This window comes from Myotis lucifugus, unplaced genomic scaffold, assembly GCF_000147115.1.
Source record: "Myotis lucifugus unplaced genomic scaffold, Myoluc2.0 scaffold_226, whole genome shotgun sequence".
Lineage (NCBI taxonomy): Eukaryota > Metazoa > Chordata > Mammalia > Chiroptera > Vespertilionidae > Myotis > Myotis lucifugus.
Genome location: NW_005871274.1, coordinates 2,039,674 through 2,055,849, shown reverse-complemented (window position 1 = coordinate 2,055,849; position 16,176 = coordinate 2,039,674). Strand labels below are relative to the sequence as shown.

The window sequence follows — 16,176 nt, the reverse complement described above, 5'->3', positions numbered from 1 at the left end:
AGCAGTCACCCCCACCCCCCACGCTCCCCGGAGCAGCAATCTACTTTCTGTCCCTGATTTGCCTATTCTGGACATCACACAAAAGGAATCACACAGAACTGGCGAGTTTCTGTCAAACATCGCTGTGCTTCAAGCTAAATGGCGTGGGCAGGGGCTCTCCCTGAAGCATCCCAGGGTACAGAGGCCACTGTTTCGTGGTCAGGAGCCCAGAGTCCGGAGCCACCCTGCCTGGGCCCCGCACGCCCTAACTTCTAGACCTTGACAGAATGAATCTTCCTGGTCTCCGTTTCCTCATCTATAAAATGGGGATGTTAATGGTTCTCCAGTCCCAGGGTGCTAGGAAAGATGAAAAAGACGTGACAGGCCCAGAAAGTGTGGGTGCAAACAGTCGGCGCTCATTAGGTGCTGTTCTCGCCGTGGCGTTGCTAGTGCGGACGTGTGGCCTGCGCACTCTCTCTGCAGAGGCCAGGCAGGCGCTGAGCTGGAGAGGCTGGCTCCCCAGCTCGGCTCATCAGCACAGGAGACCCACAGTGGCCGCGGGGAGTCGCTGGGTGGCAGGACGCAGCATCTGCCTCGGAAGGAGCGCGGTGGGTGTGTCCTTCTTGCTTCTTAGATGCTTCGAGGAGGCAGCGTATAACCAGGGTTTTGGCCCTCGACAGCAGCATGACCGGGAGGGGTGGGCCTGTGTCTCCCAAAGGGAGATCCGTGGAAACCCTAACCCCTCAGGCTGCGGGCCTGTTTGGAAACAGGGTTTTTGCAGGTACAGTTCGTTCAGTTAAGAGGACATACTGGAACGGGGTGGGCCCCAAATCCAAGGACTGGTGTCCTCCTAGGAGCCGGCCTGTGAGGATAGAGGCTGGAATGCCGAGCCTCCACGCCGAGGAGCTGGCTGGCGAGAGGCGAGGAGCGAGCATGGCACAGTCTCTCCCTCAGAGCCTCCAGGGGGAGCCGGCCCAGGACACCTTGACTGTGGGCCTCTGGCCTCTGGAGCTGTGAGAGCAGACCATTCTGTTGCTCTACACCACCCAGGCTGTGGGGCTTTGTTACAGCCCCTACGACAATGACACAGGGGCCTGGGGAAGCCAGCTGCCCTCTGAGCCCGTGTCCTCGTCCGTAAACAGGCTATGGTGGCCCACAGCTATTCAGTAACAGCGTGTGCAAAGCTCGAGTGGAAGGCGGGTGGGACCCGCGTCTTTCTCAAACCAGACATGTGGCCGGTGGAAGGAATGCTTTGTTCTCCGCCATGCTTTTCCGAGAAGGGCCAGGTGCAGGAAACTTTCTCTCTCCCTTTTTTTTTAACTTTAATTTAAAAAACTCTCTGTGACTGCCAGCAGAGCCTCTGCGTTCCTTTCCACGAGGATATAAACGTGCATCTGGACTCCGAGCCGAAATGGCCCATTCAGAGCTTTACAACACATGCGCTCTCAGCTGGCGAGGCAGGGAAACAGCCTGATGGGAGCTGGGGTTTGAGACGGGGGAGAGCTTGGTCGGGAGCTGGCGCGGCGGGTACTCCATCCTGGCGCCAGGGTCCCTGAGGAGCTGCAGTTCCAGGTTCGCAGGCGGGCGGGCGGCCGAGTGTATCTGGTGGAAGCTGAGTTGGAACTTGGAAGGATAAAATAGCAGAGCCTGGGAGGGCCCGGCAAATGCCCAGACGCGACCTCTGACCCCAGCCGTCAGACGTCTGATCCCCTCTCACCCTTGGAAACCCAGTCTCCGTCCCCGTGTCATACAGACCCTGGAGAGGTCTCATTCGCTGAATGAGTTGCTGAAAATTCCCTCTTGGCCTCCCTCTGACAGAACCCCTCTCCAATTTTCACCTCCTTTTCTTCGTTAGGGCTTTTCACAGCAGGTAAGATTGGGGGCTTGGGACCTGAGCCACTTTGGTTCAAATCCCGGCTCTACCACTTATGAACTGTGTGGTCGTGGGTAAGCTGCTTACCCTCTCTGAGCCTCAGTTTCCTCAGTGCAGAAGAGAGGAGGCAGCGAAGGATGGTTGGGAGGATTTGATGCGCTAACACCTGCAAGGCCGCCTGGCACAGTGTAAGCCACTGAGCACTGGCTGTTATTGTTACTATGCTGCATGCCCGCCACTTCCCATCACCACCTACAGAGCAGGAACAATGGCAGGCAGGACACAAAAGCCCTTTTGTATGTGAGGTCTGAGCACAGTACGTGGGTCTCTAGGAACAGCCGAGTTACCTCTCCTAGCAGGAGTCAGATTAACACGAAATCAGGCTGCAGTCCTACATGCCCACTGCCCGGTGGCGGGAATGTGGTGGCCTCAGTGTCACAGGCGGCGAGGACAGTGACTCAGGCTAAAATCGGGTAATCAAAGTCACTGCATTTTATTAAAAGAGCCTGGTGAGTGTTTGTCCTATGTGAGGCATTCGAGGAGGGGTGTGTGTGTGTGTGTGTGTGTGTGTGTGTGTGTGTATGAGGAGACACAGACATGGGCAGGTGCGAGGATGCACGGCGGTACCTGGGGGGTCCTGGGCACAGCGGAGGCGAAGTGCAGCCCCAGCCTCTGGCCTGAGGTCCAGCAGCACCTTCCTCTCGGCCTCTGGGCTACACCTGATGCACTGAGACCCACGCCACCTTCTCCCCGGAGACAGAGGTCTGACCTCGGTTCCGGCACAGCGCACCTCTGCCGAGTCGGCCAGTACCTCGGAGGCTCGGTGGGTACCGCGGGGCTGCGTGTCCCAACAGAGGAAGTGGAGTCAGGCGACTTGGCCCTGGTGTCTCTCCAAACCCTGCTTCCGCTGCCTGGTTTCCTCCCTTGCAGCCCAAGGGCCTTCGCTGGCTGTGGGCCATGGATGTCCTGGGTTCCAGAGCCCTAAGCACATGGCCTCCCCTATGCACGAGGACTGACACAATTCCCCATGTCAGCAAAGGAGACACTGAGGCACTGGCCCCGTCTGCGCAGGTCAGCCTCCTGCTTCCTTCCCCTTCCCGCTCCATGCACTCGTCTCCCGGCTTCTCAGTGCTCTTCCTCTGGACCATCTGGGGGCAGGTTCTGCTTCCTGACCCAGATGGCGGCCTGAAGTGCCTGCCTCGGCCCAGGGCAGATGGCCTCCCACCTTGGATAGCAGGCCTCGTGCCCCGGCCCCGCTCAGAGGTGTGAGGCCGGCAGGGACTGCTCTGCGCTTCCAGCTGGCGTCGAGCTGCCCATCCGGTTCTCTGGCTCGGTGGTCCCGGAATCACACCTCTGTGATCTCCTCTGACCTGAGCCACCAACTAAGGACCCCCCCGAGCCCTCGCCTCAGCTGCCTTTCCCGCGTTCCCGGGAGGAGACCTGCCGGGGCGGAGGGGGATGATGGCGTGGGCTCGGCTGTGCCCAGCCTGGCAGCGTCTCTCCAGAACAGGGAGGGCCCTGGACGGCTGCCAGCGTGGCGCAGTCCGACCTTTCCATAGCTCTCCCTGGAGACAGACCTCCTCCCTGGCAACAAAGGCCCATTGGATGCCCTTGGCAGGACTCCCATCCCAGGGCCGTGGCTCTGGGCAGAGCCGAGGACGGGCCTTCTGTCTTTCCAAGTCCAGGGCGCCCTCTCGGCCCCTCCTGCTCTGTGTCTTGCAGACGCCAAAGCCACCTGAACACGGACACTGCCAACCTGTCCCAAGCCATCTGTGTCCTCATCGCCTGGAGGAAACGTGACCTAAGCCGGCCAATGACCACGTGCGCCCAGGATCCCAGGGAGCAGGGCGCCGGGCTGGGCTGGAGCTGCTGGCCTCCTTCCCTGCCCAGCGGGCAAAGAACCGGGGCCTGTGACTGCTGGGAGGAGCCTGCTGCCTCGGGATGCTGGGTCCTGTGCTCTCAGGGACCGTCCTTCTCCTCCTGCCCCCACGCTCCCGGAGTCCTGTACACAGGCCCTGGGCCCTCCTGCCGCTGTTTCTGGCCCCACAGGGCTGGAGCTGGGAAGAGGCGGGTCCTGGAACCCGTGGGGCTCTTTGCACAATACTGGGTGACTGACCGTGCACCCCCACTTGGCACCCTGTTCCACTCCAAGGTATGATCTCGTGGAGCTGAGGGCAAGCTTCTGAGAGAAACACCCAGGGCCCCACTTCCAGGCTGTTGTGCCTAAAATCTTCAGATAAACAGCGGTCTCTTCCATTCAGTTATCCCTCCATCCCCTCAGCTCAATCAATTCAATTCAACATCCTGAAGCCCTGCTGTGAGCCAAAGACCAAAAGAGGGGATGTGAAGGGGACATCACCTCTGACCTCTGGGAGATAAACGAGGACCAGTCCCGGGTAGCCCAGGTCAGAAGCGACAAGGCATGAGGCGCGTGGCCTGGTAATGGCCGTGGGCTCCACAGAGGGGCACAGGGGGGGCTCGCTGCCTTTCCGAGGCACCTACAGGAGGACATCGAACCCCCGTCCTCTCAGGCTGTGCAGCCCCATCTCTCCACCCTGGTCTCACGGGCTCGTGCACCAGGGAGTCGGGTGTGCCCTGCTCCCGCTGAGGAAGGAGGGGGGCTTGTCCTGTTCCGGGTTCCCAGCCACAGAGGTGCTGGCTGAGCCCGAGCCTCTGCCCTGAAATCCAAGGCTCAGATTCCAGCACATTCTCTGTTCACCCCAAGGCTCCGGCGCCTGCACAAAACCTGGGTGAGGCGCACACCCAGCACCCGTTCAGAGAAGCGGGACAAAACCCCACGCCCTGACTTTGCTTCCAGTTACCGTTTGGGGAACAAAGAACTACTGATACCCGGGCTTCAGCCACCACCTCCAACCCTCGGGGCCCCAGCACCCGCTGCCTCCACTTCCCTGGTGCGGCCTGCGTGAGGCCCTTCACGCGCAGCTCTGCTTCTATCTTCTCGATCGCCACAAGGGGCAGCGTGACCATTTCCTGTTGTGCGGAGGAGTGACCTGGGCTTGGGACATGGAGTCCCCTGTCCATGGTCACCCAGCTGGAAGGAGGCAGCTGACTCCATAGGCCACACTGCTAACCACTGCGCGGCTGCCCAGGGATGACACACCCCACAGGTCCCTCATTTCCACCGGCCGTGTCCCCATCAGACCCCGGCTGCCTCCCCACAGCCCCATGGAGACCGCGCTCTGTTCCCTCCTTGCAGTCAACTAAGCAAACGCGTGTGCTGCACGCTCGCCACTGACCATCTGGTGGCGATCACCGTTCACTGCGCCTTTACTCGGCCAGCACTGCTTAAGCAGCCATGTCTGGCTCGCTTATCCCAATCACGCCTGGTCCATGGACTCTACAAGGTGAAGGCCACAGGCCTAGAGAGCCTAACGGGGCCCCCAGCAGGGTGCCCAGCATCACCCCCACCGGGATGGGCCCGGCCCTGTGTCCGCACCCTCCCTAGCAGCATCCAAAAGTGAGACATGAGGAAGGCGACTTTCACTGTGCGACCTGCAATTAAAGCTGTGGTTGTTTACCACGGTGAGAATAGCTCTGGCTGCCAACGCCGACCGCCATCACGTCTCCCTACTGCCGGCTCCCCCCAAGTGTTTATTTAAGCCAACACATTGCTCTGCTAATTGGATAACATTCCATGTGAAAATAGACCTTTTAAAGCAACAGCGGCGGCGGCAAATAAAAACAGCTGCAACTGCAAAGTACACAGCGTGGTGGGCTGGGGAGGAAGAATTAAAGGCGCGTGCATGGGAAGAGGATCTTCTGGTGTCCGGCTGCTAGCCTGCTCTCTGCGTTCCTTCCCTTCCCTGTCGCCCTTCCCTCTTTCCTCCACGACCAGCCTGCTCTGTGAGAAGAAAGGAGGCGGTGGCTTCTAAATGGAATCCCAGTGGCTATTGGTGGCTTCTCGGCCAATGGGAATGGGCACACCGGGCTGGGAACCCCAGTCACCTGCCCAGGTAGGATCCTGCTGCAGGAATGCCCACTCCTCCTCTGGGGGCCGGGATGAGCTGCCACTCCGGGCCTGATCCCAAGGGATGTTTTAAGGGACAATTCTGGGTTTTCTTCCAAACTGTCAGCAAGTCCTTTTCTTTGGGAAACGGTGGGGCTGGGTGAGAGGTGATGGGGGTGCTGGAATGAGGAGGGGGTGGTCCACAAGCTCAGTGGATAAATGGACGAAGGGAGGAAGCCCTGCATTCTGTCATATGGCTCCCCACCTCCCATCTCCTAGACTCCCTGGAGGGTTAAAAATTACACATGCAGATCAGGCTTTTAGGAGTTGATAGCTTTTATCAAAGCCAAGATGCTGCCCTTCCAGAAACATCATCCGCACCCAGAGACCACGTGGCTGGCGCCTTAGACACTGCGGACAGCCACGCATGTACACGCAGACCAGGGCACCCGGGAAGGTTCGAGTCCTTGACTTCCTGTCTGTCCTCGTCTACCTTTGCCCACCCCCGCTTCTCTCCACCATGCGGGGGAAGGTTCTTTGAAAAATGCTGGACCATCACACCTGGGGGATGACACGTACCGCGTGGGACATCGGGCTGAGCCTGTGCCCAGGGCAGGTTCACAGGGCGTGGTGCACAGACGCAGCTTAGCAAAGGCTCAGAGAATCGCGGAGGGACTTCTGCAAACCTCCCGCCCAAGCCCACGGCTGCTGCTGGCTGGGGCAAGACACTGCGTGTGTGGTATCCATGCCGGGTACAAAGCCATGCCGTCGGCCGTGGGAGCCTCTGGCTATTGTAGTCAGTTGCCTGGTTACTCTGAGCTGGGCCCCAGCAGCCTCTTGGGGCCTGTGCTAGAATCCTCTTCCTGTTTCCAAGTGTGTCTCGACCCGAGGGGCTTCCCAGATAACAGAGTTCCCCACGAGGTGTGGGTGGAACACGGGTCATGGAGCAGGGTCGGAAGACTCAGACTCCCTGAGGGCAGGGGGCACGCAGATGACACCTGCTTGGGGCCCAGCAGAGGCGGTGGGGCCAGGGGACTGACAGGTGCAGGGAGAGAGCACTGTGCTGGGAGCCCACATCTGGGTTCAGGCTCCGGCCCGGCCCTGCCCAGAAACCACTGCTTTCCAGACTTGAGGTTCCACAATCAGCTTTACTCCTTCCCTACGTCTCCCCCGGAACATCTGCTCATCCATCCTTCTCATCCTTTCTTTCCCTCCTCCCTCCCTCCCATCTGAGGACTGCGTGGGGCCCCCACAGGAGGCTCATAGCTCCAAGTTCAAGTAGGTGCTGAAGCCAAGAGTGACCGATCGCCTATCTTCCCGTGATGGGAAATGGGGGTGAGGCCTGGGGGAGGGGGGGCATCGAGGCCCGGGGAGGTTTCTAAAGGTCGCTTTCCTGGAATGCTTCCAAGAGAGGAAGGCCACCCCAAGGACCCGGGGCTCAGGGCCCACAGAACCGCCTTTGCCAGCCCCGCGAGTCCCAGCATTCCTCCTGCGAAGGCAGAAAAGATCCTCGGGGTTTCTGCTCAACATCTCCTCTGCTCAACATCTCCTCGCAGCATTGCTCACCCTCTTGTAACTCGCGCCCACTCTCGAGCTAACTAGATATTTACCATATTCACAACTCCATTCACCAGGAGGCAGTGCGCGCCTCCGGGTCAGTGGAGAGCCCTACGTGTTCCACTCGGAAGACAATCAGGTCCTTCAGGCAGACGGGAGAGCCAGGCGGCTTCCCAGGAAGCAAAAAGAGCACAGGGAGCTTCGCAGGAGAGACGCGCTCTGTGGGCCGGGCTTCGCGGAAGGCCGCTTGCTTGGTGGCGGCACAATGGGTGCCCGCACAGTGGTGACAGGGAAGAGCCTCTGCCGGGCTGGCCGGGCCTGAAACTGCCTCCCAGCCAGGCTGCCACCTGCTGGAGGCGAGGGGCTGTGGGGTGAGTCCTCACTCCCCTGGGTGCCCTTCCTCCTGGAGCCCAGAGTGGGTGGCAGGGGAGGACGGAGGGAGGAGCCTGTCCACACATCACCAGATGCTGGGATGGGCTTTGGCAATCACATCCGCAGCCTGGCCACCCGGGCACGCGCCCTGCCCTGCCCACCTGAGAGCTCCCCGCTTTCTGTTCTGATGACGACCGCGACCTGGCCGTGGGCCCACGAAATTTCAAGACAGGGAGCCTGTGCCGGGTCTGACCCGCTAGGCCTGCGAGCCACGCCCATCCCGGAGAGGCCGAGTGCGGAGGATGGCTCCCTCCCGCCCCCTTTTCAGATCATCACCGTCCGCACCGTCCCCCTCCGCCTCACAGCTAACAGGCAGAGCTGCTGGGGCCAGCCCTGTCCTAAGAAAGTCACCTCACCCAAAGCTCACGACACCTCGAGGAGGAAAACCCTACCACCGCTTCAGAAGGGGAAAGCGAGGCACACGCCAAATAAGCCACCTGCCCAAGCTCACAGGGCAGGCGAGCGGCAGCACGAGGATCCGAACTCGGGCAGCCTGGCTTCAAGGTCTGCGCTCCAGCAGGGCCCTGGCACTGGCCCACACACGAAGGGCCGGCCAGCTCTGAAGGGACCTGGCTGGCGGAAACGAGGAGGAAATAGCGCGCCTGTGTGCCAGGCCCAGTGCCAGGTTTCATGGGCACCGTCTGCCTTCACCCTGTGAGGAGGCACCTGTTATCACTGCTGTTTGACAGATGAGGAAACTGAGGCGCGGGGCTAAGAAAGCTGAGCGGCCGGTGCTCCGGACGGCTGTGCCGGCTCCTGAGCCGAGGCCGGGCTGGTGCACGCGGCAGTGCTGCCGTCCCTGCGGCCACTGCGGGAGGCGAGGGAAAGGCTGCCAGCAGAGAAGAAAGAGGAGCAGATGTCTGGACAAACGTGGCCACGTGTCGACAAAACAGGCACTTGAGCTCACGACACGGAGACAAAGGTGGCTGGCAGCCTCCCTGAGGTCCCGCGGCGCCCTCTCTGCCTGTGCGTGTTCCCAGGGCCCACAAAGGCCGCAGCTGTGTCTGAGGCATCACCTTCGCTCCACCCACTGGGCCGCTGGCAACACCAACTTGCTAAAGGCCGCGGGGTGCAAGCCCAGCAAACACCCGGCTATTCTTGGAGGTGGGGGGTTCGCAGCCATTAGTGAGACCTGGGCGAGGCTTTATCGGCCGGGAGAGGAGAGATGCCGCCCGAGGCACAGCCTCCGGGAGAGGACAGAGGACAGAGGACAGCGTCACCGCCACCTCCCAGGGACTTTGACCTGGTCTGGCCAGGGCAGTGACCACTGACACAGCTGGAACCCCTGGCCCAGCCTCTGCCCCCATCTGCTGGGCCAGGCAGCACCAGTCAGTTCCCACCCGAGAATGAAGCCCGAGGCTGTGCCACACCCCAATCCAGAGGCTGCCTTGCTTAGAGCGGAGGGTGTTTTGTGTCTCCAGGGAGCCTGGAGGGAGGCTGGGCTGCAACCAGCTCAAAGCCGAAGGCCCAGCCACCAGGAGGGAGGAGGGAAGAGGGAGGAGGAAGAAGGAAGAAGGGAGGAGGGAGGAGGAAGGAGGGAGGAGGAAAGAGGAAGAAGGGAGGAGGGAGGAGGGAGGAGGGAGGAGAATGGGAGAGATGAGTCCCCCAGGTCCCACTCGGTGCCTTGGAGTCTCCTTGTCAAGAGCTGCCCCTGGGGCCCTCTGCACAGCATCTCTGCGCTGCCCACTTGGGAGCACGACCAGGTGCTTTCTGTCTGACCTGGGAGGCCTAGGAGGCCCACTCACAGGCCCACTTTGTATCCCAGGTCCCTGCATGGAGACGTGGGGGAGGGAGGAAGGGGACACAGAACTGTGCCTTTCTCCAAACACAAAACCCAGGGCCTTTTCTCCCCAGACACCGTGCAAATTAGCAGGGTAGGGGGGGAGCAACAAAGAGAGAAACCACAGACCTCTACTGCTCCTCCTACAAAAGGCCCAGAAAGGAGAGGCGGTGGGCGGGGCCCCCTCACCTTGGCGTCCTGCTTGGTGAGGAAGTCCACGAAGCCGAACCCCCGGTGCGCGCCCGTCCCGGTCATCTTCTTGGGCAAGCGGACGGTCTTCAACTCCCCGAAAGTGCTAGAAAGGAAGGCACACAGGCAGTTTCAGAATGGAGGTCTGCCCAGGGGGAGGGGCAGGCTGATGCTCACAGGCTCGGTGCCTCCCTGCAGGAGAGGGAAGCGCGGGCGGACACACACAAGCACGCGCACACGCCTCGCGCCAGTTCAGGGCACCAGCGGCCTTCTCCTCCAGGCCCGCCACCACGCTGGGCACAGGGGGAATGAGCAGGCTGAAGATGCTAACGGACAACACTCGGCTCCTCTCTGATAGGCCGGCACACCCCTCCTCCCCTGGCCCACGGGGTGTCCAGCCCTGTACACACGTGGCCAGACGTCGGAGGCGAGGGCTGCTCGTGTGTGCCAGCCGAGGCTCCACACGGGGTTGGCATCGTCTCCCGCCCTGAACCCACCCCACGGCGGAGCTCTGCAGTGAACAAGGCCGGGCCTGGGATGTATCCTCAGTGCAAGATGCCGGAGTGACACACAGCGACTCCCTCTAAGCCCGTCCCCTCCCTCTGCACGTCCTTCTGATGTCTGCTAAGCCGGTCAGGCAGCGCTCTGGGGGAGGAGGCGGCTCGGCTCCCAGAGAGGATCAAACAGGTAAACAGGCTGGGACCACCCCCGGCCCGCCTGTCCTCCCGCATAAACCTCTGAGAAATTCCCAGACAAAAGCATCGGGCCTCCGTTCCTCCCCCTCCCGCACGCCCCACCCCGCCCTAATGTCCATTTATCAAATGTACATGTGCAAACTGCTGCCGGTAAATATTTAATGTGCCCGGCATCTGAGGAGAGGAATTATTTTGTATTTGAAAATCTCTGCACACTTGATGGCGCCTGGGCACATGGCGGTCGAGGAGGCTTTGGGGCCAAAGACCGAGCGGGTAAAAAACACGGTAAAGGCCGTTTGCTCTGGCGAAACGATGTAAGCTGAATCCGAGCGTTAACCCGTGGCCCTGCCAGCATGACCAGGCATCTGCCAGCCCAATTTCCCAAGTCAGGACACTGTGTAAATGCGGCATGATGAGTCCTCAGGATGAATCTGCACGTCTCCGCGGAGCTGTGCCGGCCGCGCCGCTCCCCCCGCCTGGCGCCTCTGTGAACAGGCGACAGAACCCAGAACCAGGGCTGCTGGTGCCGAGGCCAGCCTCCCGGGAGGGGAGGGCTGGCGCGCTCGGGCAGTGGAGCCCTGTCAGTCTTCCTGGCCCATGTGGAGGGGGTGGGTTGGGGCTCAGAAGCCGGGCAGGTGGGGACAGGCAAGAAGATGATGTGACAGCTGAGGAGCCAGGCCGCAAACCCTGCTTTATTCTGCCACCTAAAGGCAGCCGGGGCCCACGACAGACAGGCTGCCTCTTCCTCCGTGGAGCCCGGCCTCCGGGCCTCTGCCGGCTGGCCTTGGGGGTAGGGGTGGCTGAGGTTCTGTCCGAGCCTTCAGATAGAGGGGCCTGGGCTCCAGTTCTTCAGAGAGCCATAGAGAAGCAGGCACGGAGGGTCTGATGGCTAGGAGAGCGGAGTCTGCGAGCATTCACACCTGGTGTGAGGAGGCTGACGGGCACAGGGAGGCCTCGGAGAGACCGCCTATGTGCCCAGGCCACGCTAGGTCCAGTATAGACACGTCCCGGACATCCTGTAGTTGTGCTGGTCTCTCCACCCACTTCCCACCCCAGCCCAGGCTCCGGGCTCTTTCAGGCCCCGCTTTCCCACCACCCGCCCGCCAGGAGCAGCCTGTGCTGATGGGCTGTGGACGCCTGTGCAGCTCTCTGCCTTCCCCTGGGGCTGGGACCCGCTCTGCCATAGTAAAAATCACACCGTCTTGTTTCTCACGGGGCCTGCAGCAGGGAGACCAGTGCCTGGATCAGCGTGGACGCCTGGCGGTATTTTTGAACTGAACCAACATGTGAATGGTAGCCCAAGGGCAGACACGACCCCTGGTACATTACGCCTGTGCTCACTCAGAGCGCTGTGATGCGGTTTACCTGAAACAGGCCACGGGCTCCGTAGGACAGCACGAATGCTAATGATCAGAGTTACCATCCCATTTTACAGATAAAGAAACTGAGGCTCAGGGAGGCAGCAGTTCTTGTTAGTAAGTGGCAGGGCCAGAAGGTGAATTCGGGGGTGTCTGATGCTGAGCTCCCTTTCTGCTGCGCCCGCTTCACCCCTCAGTTACCTGGAGGGGACCTGGAGGGGACTGGCCCCTTTCAGGAATGGGGAGGCTAGGAATGCCCTGAGGGCTCTCTGAGGGGTCCAGTGACTTGTCCGAGACCCCAGGACAAGGGAGGCTGACCAAGCCCAGTTCCCCCCACCTGCACCGTGGACAAACCTCCTGCCTCTGCCCACGGCCATAGTCCTGACCTTTGATGGTCTCACAGCCTCTGCCCAGATCTCCTCTCAGCCCTCTCTCATTTCTGGCGAGCAGCCTGTGTGTGTGCATGTGAGAGAGAGAGAGAGAGGGACAGGGGGAGAGGGGAGAGGAGGAGAGAGAGGGAGAGAGACTGAGAGGTTAATTCCTCCCTCTCTGCAGCACACGGCAAGCTGTGGATGCTCCGTGCATGGTAAGCAGCTCGGGGTCCGGAGAAAGGCGAGGGAAATAATTAAAAGGTGGAGAACAGAGCTGATGAGGAGAGGCTGGAGGAGCCATGCTTACGTGGCCTGGGGAAGTGGCACTGAGAGCTCGGCGCGGGGTGGGGGGGCAAGACAGAGGGGTACCCTGGATCCAGGGGGGATGGTGGGCAGGGATCAGAAGTGAGGGGGCCGGGTGGGGGAGGATCACAGCCCGTCGGGGGTTTGCAGGCAGATATCTGCCGGGCAAACGAAAGGCTGTGTCCCATTATTCTTCAGGGGCTCAGGGAGGGTGATGGGAGCTTGCCCCCTCTGTCTGGGAAGAGGACAGGAGAGGGCTGGGGCCCATGGAGCAGCAGGAGATCAGGGCTAGATCTCGGAAGGAACCTCCCGAGGCTGTGAAACCACCACCATTGCTGTCATCACCCCGGGGCCCAGTGATTGGGGGCCTGTGAGGGGCTGGGGCTTTTCAATGTACTGTTTCCAGGCACGATGACTGGGGGCAGTAGTGATACCCTCTAATTTTACAGGTGAGAAAACCAAGGCCCCACCAGGCCCCGGGCTCAAACCTGCCGTGGCTTCCCTCCGGGAGCCAGAACCAGGCCGGCGTGGAAGGCTTTGGCTCCTGTATGAGCATGTGGGGTAATATTAGGGTGCTGCTAGTGATCTGAGAGCGAGAGAATTAAAATGGGGAGAAAGAAAGGGTTGGGGGAGACAAAAAAATCGATGAAGTAACTTTAGCTCCTTGGAGATGAGCGATATATAAATCTACCAGCCACTATTAAGGCTCTTATCTGACAGCCAAGCCCGCAGAGCCATTTTAAGTGGCTCTGGGAGGAAGTTGTGTGTGGACTTCGTGTCCTGGGAGCCGAGGCCGCCACGGGTGAGGCCCGCAGGGCCCGGAGAGGGAGGAAACCGCAGGCACCCAGGACTCCTCCCCCGAGCCCAGACGCCGCCGCTTGGGGAAGGAGACACGAGACACGCACACTCCCCACTGTGTAGATAATAGAAACCACAAAATAGCAATTACTGTATCAGAAGCTGTGAATAAAAGGGACACACCGGGCTTTTAAACATGGCCCTCCTTCCCTCCCCCACCACGCTCACACTTCAGTAACGAACTCACACCTCACTTTTCCAATTATTTCATTCACCTCGGGTTCACCAATTACTCCCCCACGCCGCGGCCCGCCCCCTCCGCCACGCCGAGCGCGCATGACTGGTGGCGGATTCGTGGGTTTCCAACAACTGGCGTTTGTGGTCACGTTTCTAATTTCTTCCGAGGTGTGTGCAGATGGTGGGGGTGAGGGGCAGGAGGGAGTGGGAGGGGGCGCCGAGGTGCTGCGCCGGGCAAGCCAATTACGCCAGCCTCATAAACAAGTCTGGGCGTGCAAATCGTGTTTGCACACAGCCCGAGTGCAGGCACGTCCGCGTGAGAGCCCTGCGTGCAGGCGGGCCTCCTCCCCGGGTGTGCTGTGCACCTGACCCGGCCTGCAGCCCTGGATGGCAACGGCTCTGCTACCAAACAAGGGACGACTCGTCCTCTCTCCTGGATGGAAATGATGGGTCAGGGGCAGGCAGCGAGGGGGGAGGGGCCCGGGAGGCAGAGAGAACCCTCGGGGGATGCCGAGTCCAGGCTGGGAGGCGCCCTACCCCCGTGGTCCGCACGCTGACACCAAGTGGGGGTCGGGCACACGGAGGAGCCCTGGCTGTGCTGCTCCCGGGACATCGTCCTTATCACTCTCCCGTCGGGATCCGTGAGAGCACCCGGTCCCAGCAGGAGTGCGGGGTCCTGTGGGGAAGTCTGGGCACGACTTCCTCCCACCCGCGCTCAAGGATGGCTGAGGGGAAGCAGCTTCCGCCGGGACCGGAGTCAGATGACAGTGTGGTCTGCGCAAGGCAAAGGGGAGGTTTTCTAAGAATCAACTACGGCTCCTTTCTGTTCCTTCCCCAGGTAAGAAAAAGGAGCCAAATCTCTTGGCATGAAAATGCCTTTCACATATGCTGGGAGTTTCTAACACACATCACACACATGTAACATAAAACCAAGGCCCAAAGCAGTCATGTGCTTCCTCCAAGGTCACCCGAGAGGCAGCACCTGCCACAGGGGTGACCTGTCCAAGGTCCCACAGGTGATAATGAGCCGAGCGGGGCCCCAAGTGGGTGCCAGACGTCAGCCTTGTGCTCAGGCGACCCTCACCTCGGGAAGAGCAGACAGTGGGCCCCCCTCAGCCTCAGAGACACAAGAGGACTTCGGGATAAAGCCCCTCATCTCAACTGCGAACGGCTGCGGCCAGGGCTTCAGATCTCTGCACACTTCCGCCCCCCCATGCTCACCACCCTCAGGGGCGTCCCCCCCTGAACCCACAGGCATGGAGTACTCCCACTGGGTGAATGAACGTGGCAGGTGCAGAGGCTTTGCCCAGTGTCCTGTCCCAGGTCCCCTTTCTTTACAGAGTGGCCATGCGGCCAAGGGCCCCAGTGGAGTGGACAAACCTCTGCCTCCCTCGGTGACAGGTGAGTGGGGGAGGCTGGGGGACAGGACCCGCTGTCCAACTCCCCCACTTCTGCGATGCGGACACACAGGAAGGCAGCCTCGCCCAACCCTCCAGCCTCGTTGGCTTTCCTCCCGTCCCGAAGCTGCCTCAGGACCTTTGACCTTGCTCTTCCATAACCTGGAAACCTCCTTCCCTAGATATTCCCACGACCAACTCCCAAACACACAATCTCAGCTCCAACGCCACCTCTCAGAGACCTCCAGGGGGCACTCTGCTCGGTGATGCTCTGGACCCGACCCCCCGGCCACTGTCGAGTTGGTCTGAGATGGTGTGTTTACTTTTTGTCTTTCCCTCCCTGTTCTAGAAACAGGAGGAACAATCGAGATGACAGGCTCCCAGTGTCCGCAGAACCTAGGACGGTGCCTGGCACATAAACGACACTACGTGCTCATTCAATCGCGCAGCCAGCGCTAACCGCCCCGAGTGCCGGGCCCTGCTCTCCCGGGAATCCCCACACACGATGCCCAGGCGATGGTGGCAGCACCGTCACGCCGGGGCAGACACTCCGTCTGTCTCTGCCCCTGTCCTGAGGACAGCCTTGCATGCACGACAATCACAAATTACCCCAGGAGAGTGTGGCGGGGGGGTGGGGGTGGGGGGTGGGGGTCCATGCTCCTTTCAAAGGCTCACATTGTCTCTTCAATGGCAGGAAATCAATCACAGTCAGCACAACGGGCAACTAGATGTTAACCGAGGGCCTGTGGCTGGAGGATGAGTCCACCATCAGGTCCTGTCGTTGGAGAAAAGACAGGGTTCCTTCCAGACAACCCTGGCCCGGGCACGGGCAGGGGGCACGGGCAGGGGTCTCAGCGTGGTCCGACTCCCCCAAAAGGTCATGCAGGTGAGCGTGTATCAACCCCACGGAGCCGACGCTGAGCAAGGAGCGCTGGCACTGGGAGCCACTGAATGGAGGTGGTTACGCGCGGGCCCCTTCCCCCTTTTGTCCCCCCCCCCCCCCTTTTTAAAGGGGGGCCTTTTTAAAAGGAACTTTTTCCAATTACTCGCCCCCCCTTTACGGGAAAGGCCCAGAGAAAAAAAAGTTTCCTTTATCACCATCAGGCGCGGGGGTTCCTTTTTATGTCTGCCTCTCGAGGGTGAAAAAAGGGCCGTGGTTTCCAAAAAAAGGGGAAAAGGAAAGTGCGGAGAAGGGCCCCTAGTTTCTCCTAAAAAGCTTTTCGGGGGGCCCTTTTCCGGG

At 60.7% G+C, this 16,176-nt stretch overlaps 1 protein-coding gene across 5 annotated transcripts in view; it reads right to left on the bottom strand.

The window, feature by feature from the left end:
* The window catches only part of RBM19 (RNA binding motif protein 19), a 96,740-nt gene that overhangs the window by 30,738 nt on the left and 49,826 nt on the right, over positions 1 to 16,176 (bottom strand). For all 5 annotated transcript variants that reach the window (XR_001350137.2, XM_006098257.3, XM_023762003.1 and 2 more), the window contains exon 22: positions 9,778 to 9,883. Coding sequence is in view for 4 of the 5 variants with exons in the window: in XM_006098257.3 (XP_006098319.1) it covers positions 9,778 to 9,883 (106 nt within the window). In the remaining variant the exon portion in view is untranslated. The remainder of the gene's footprint in view (positions 1 to 9,777; positions 9,884 to 16,176) is intronic.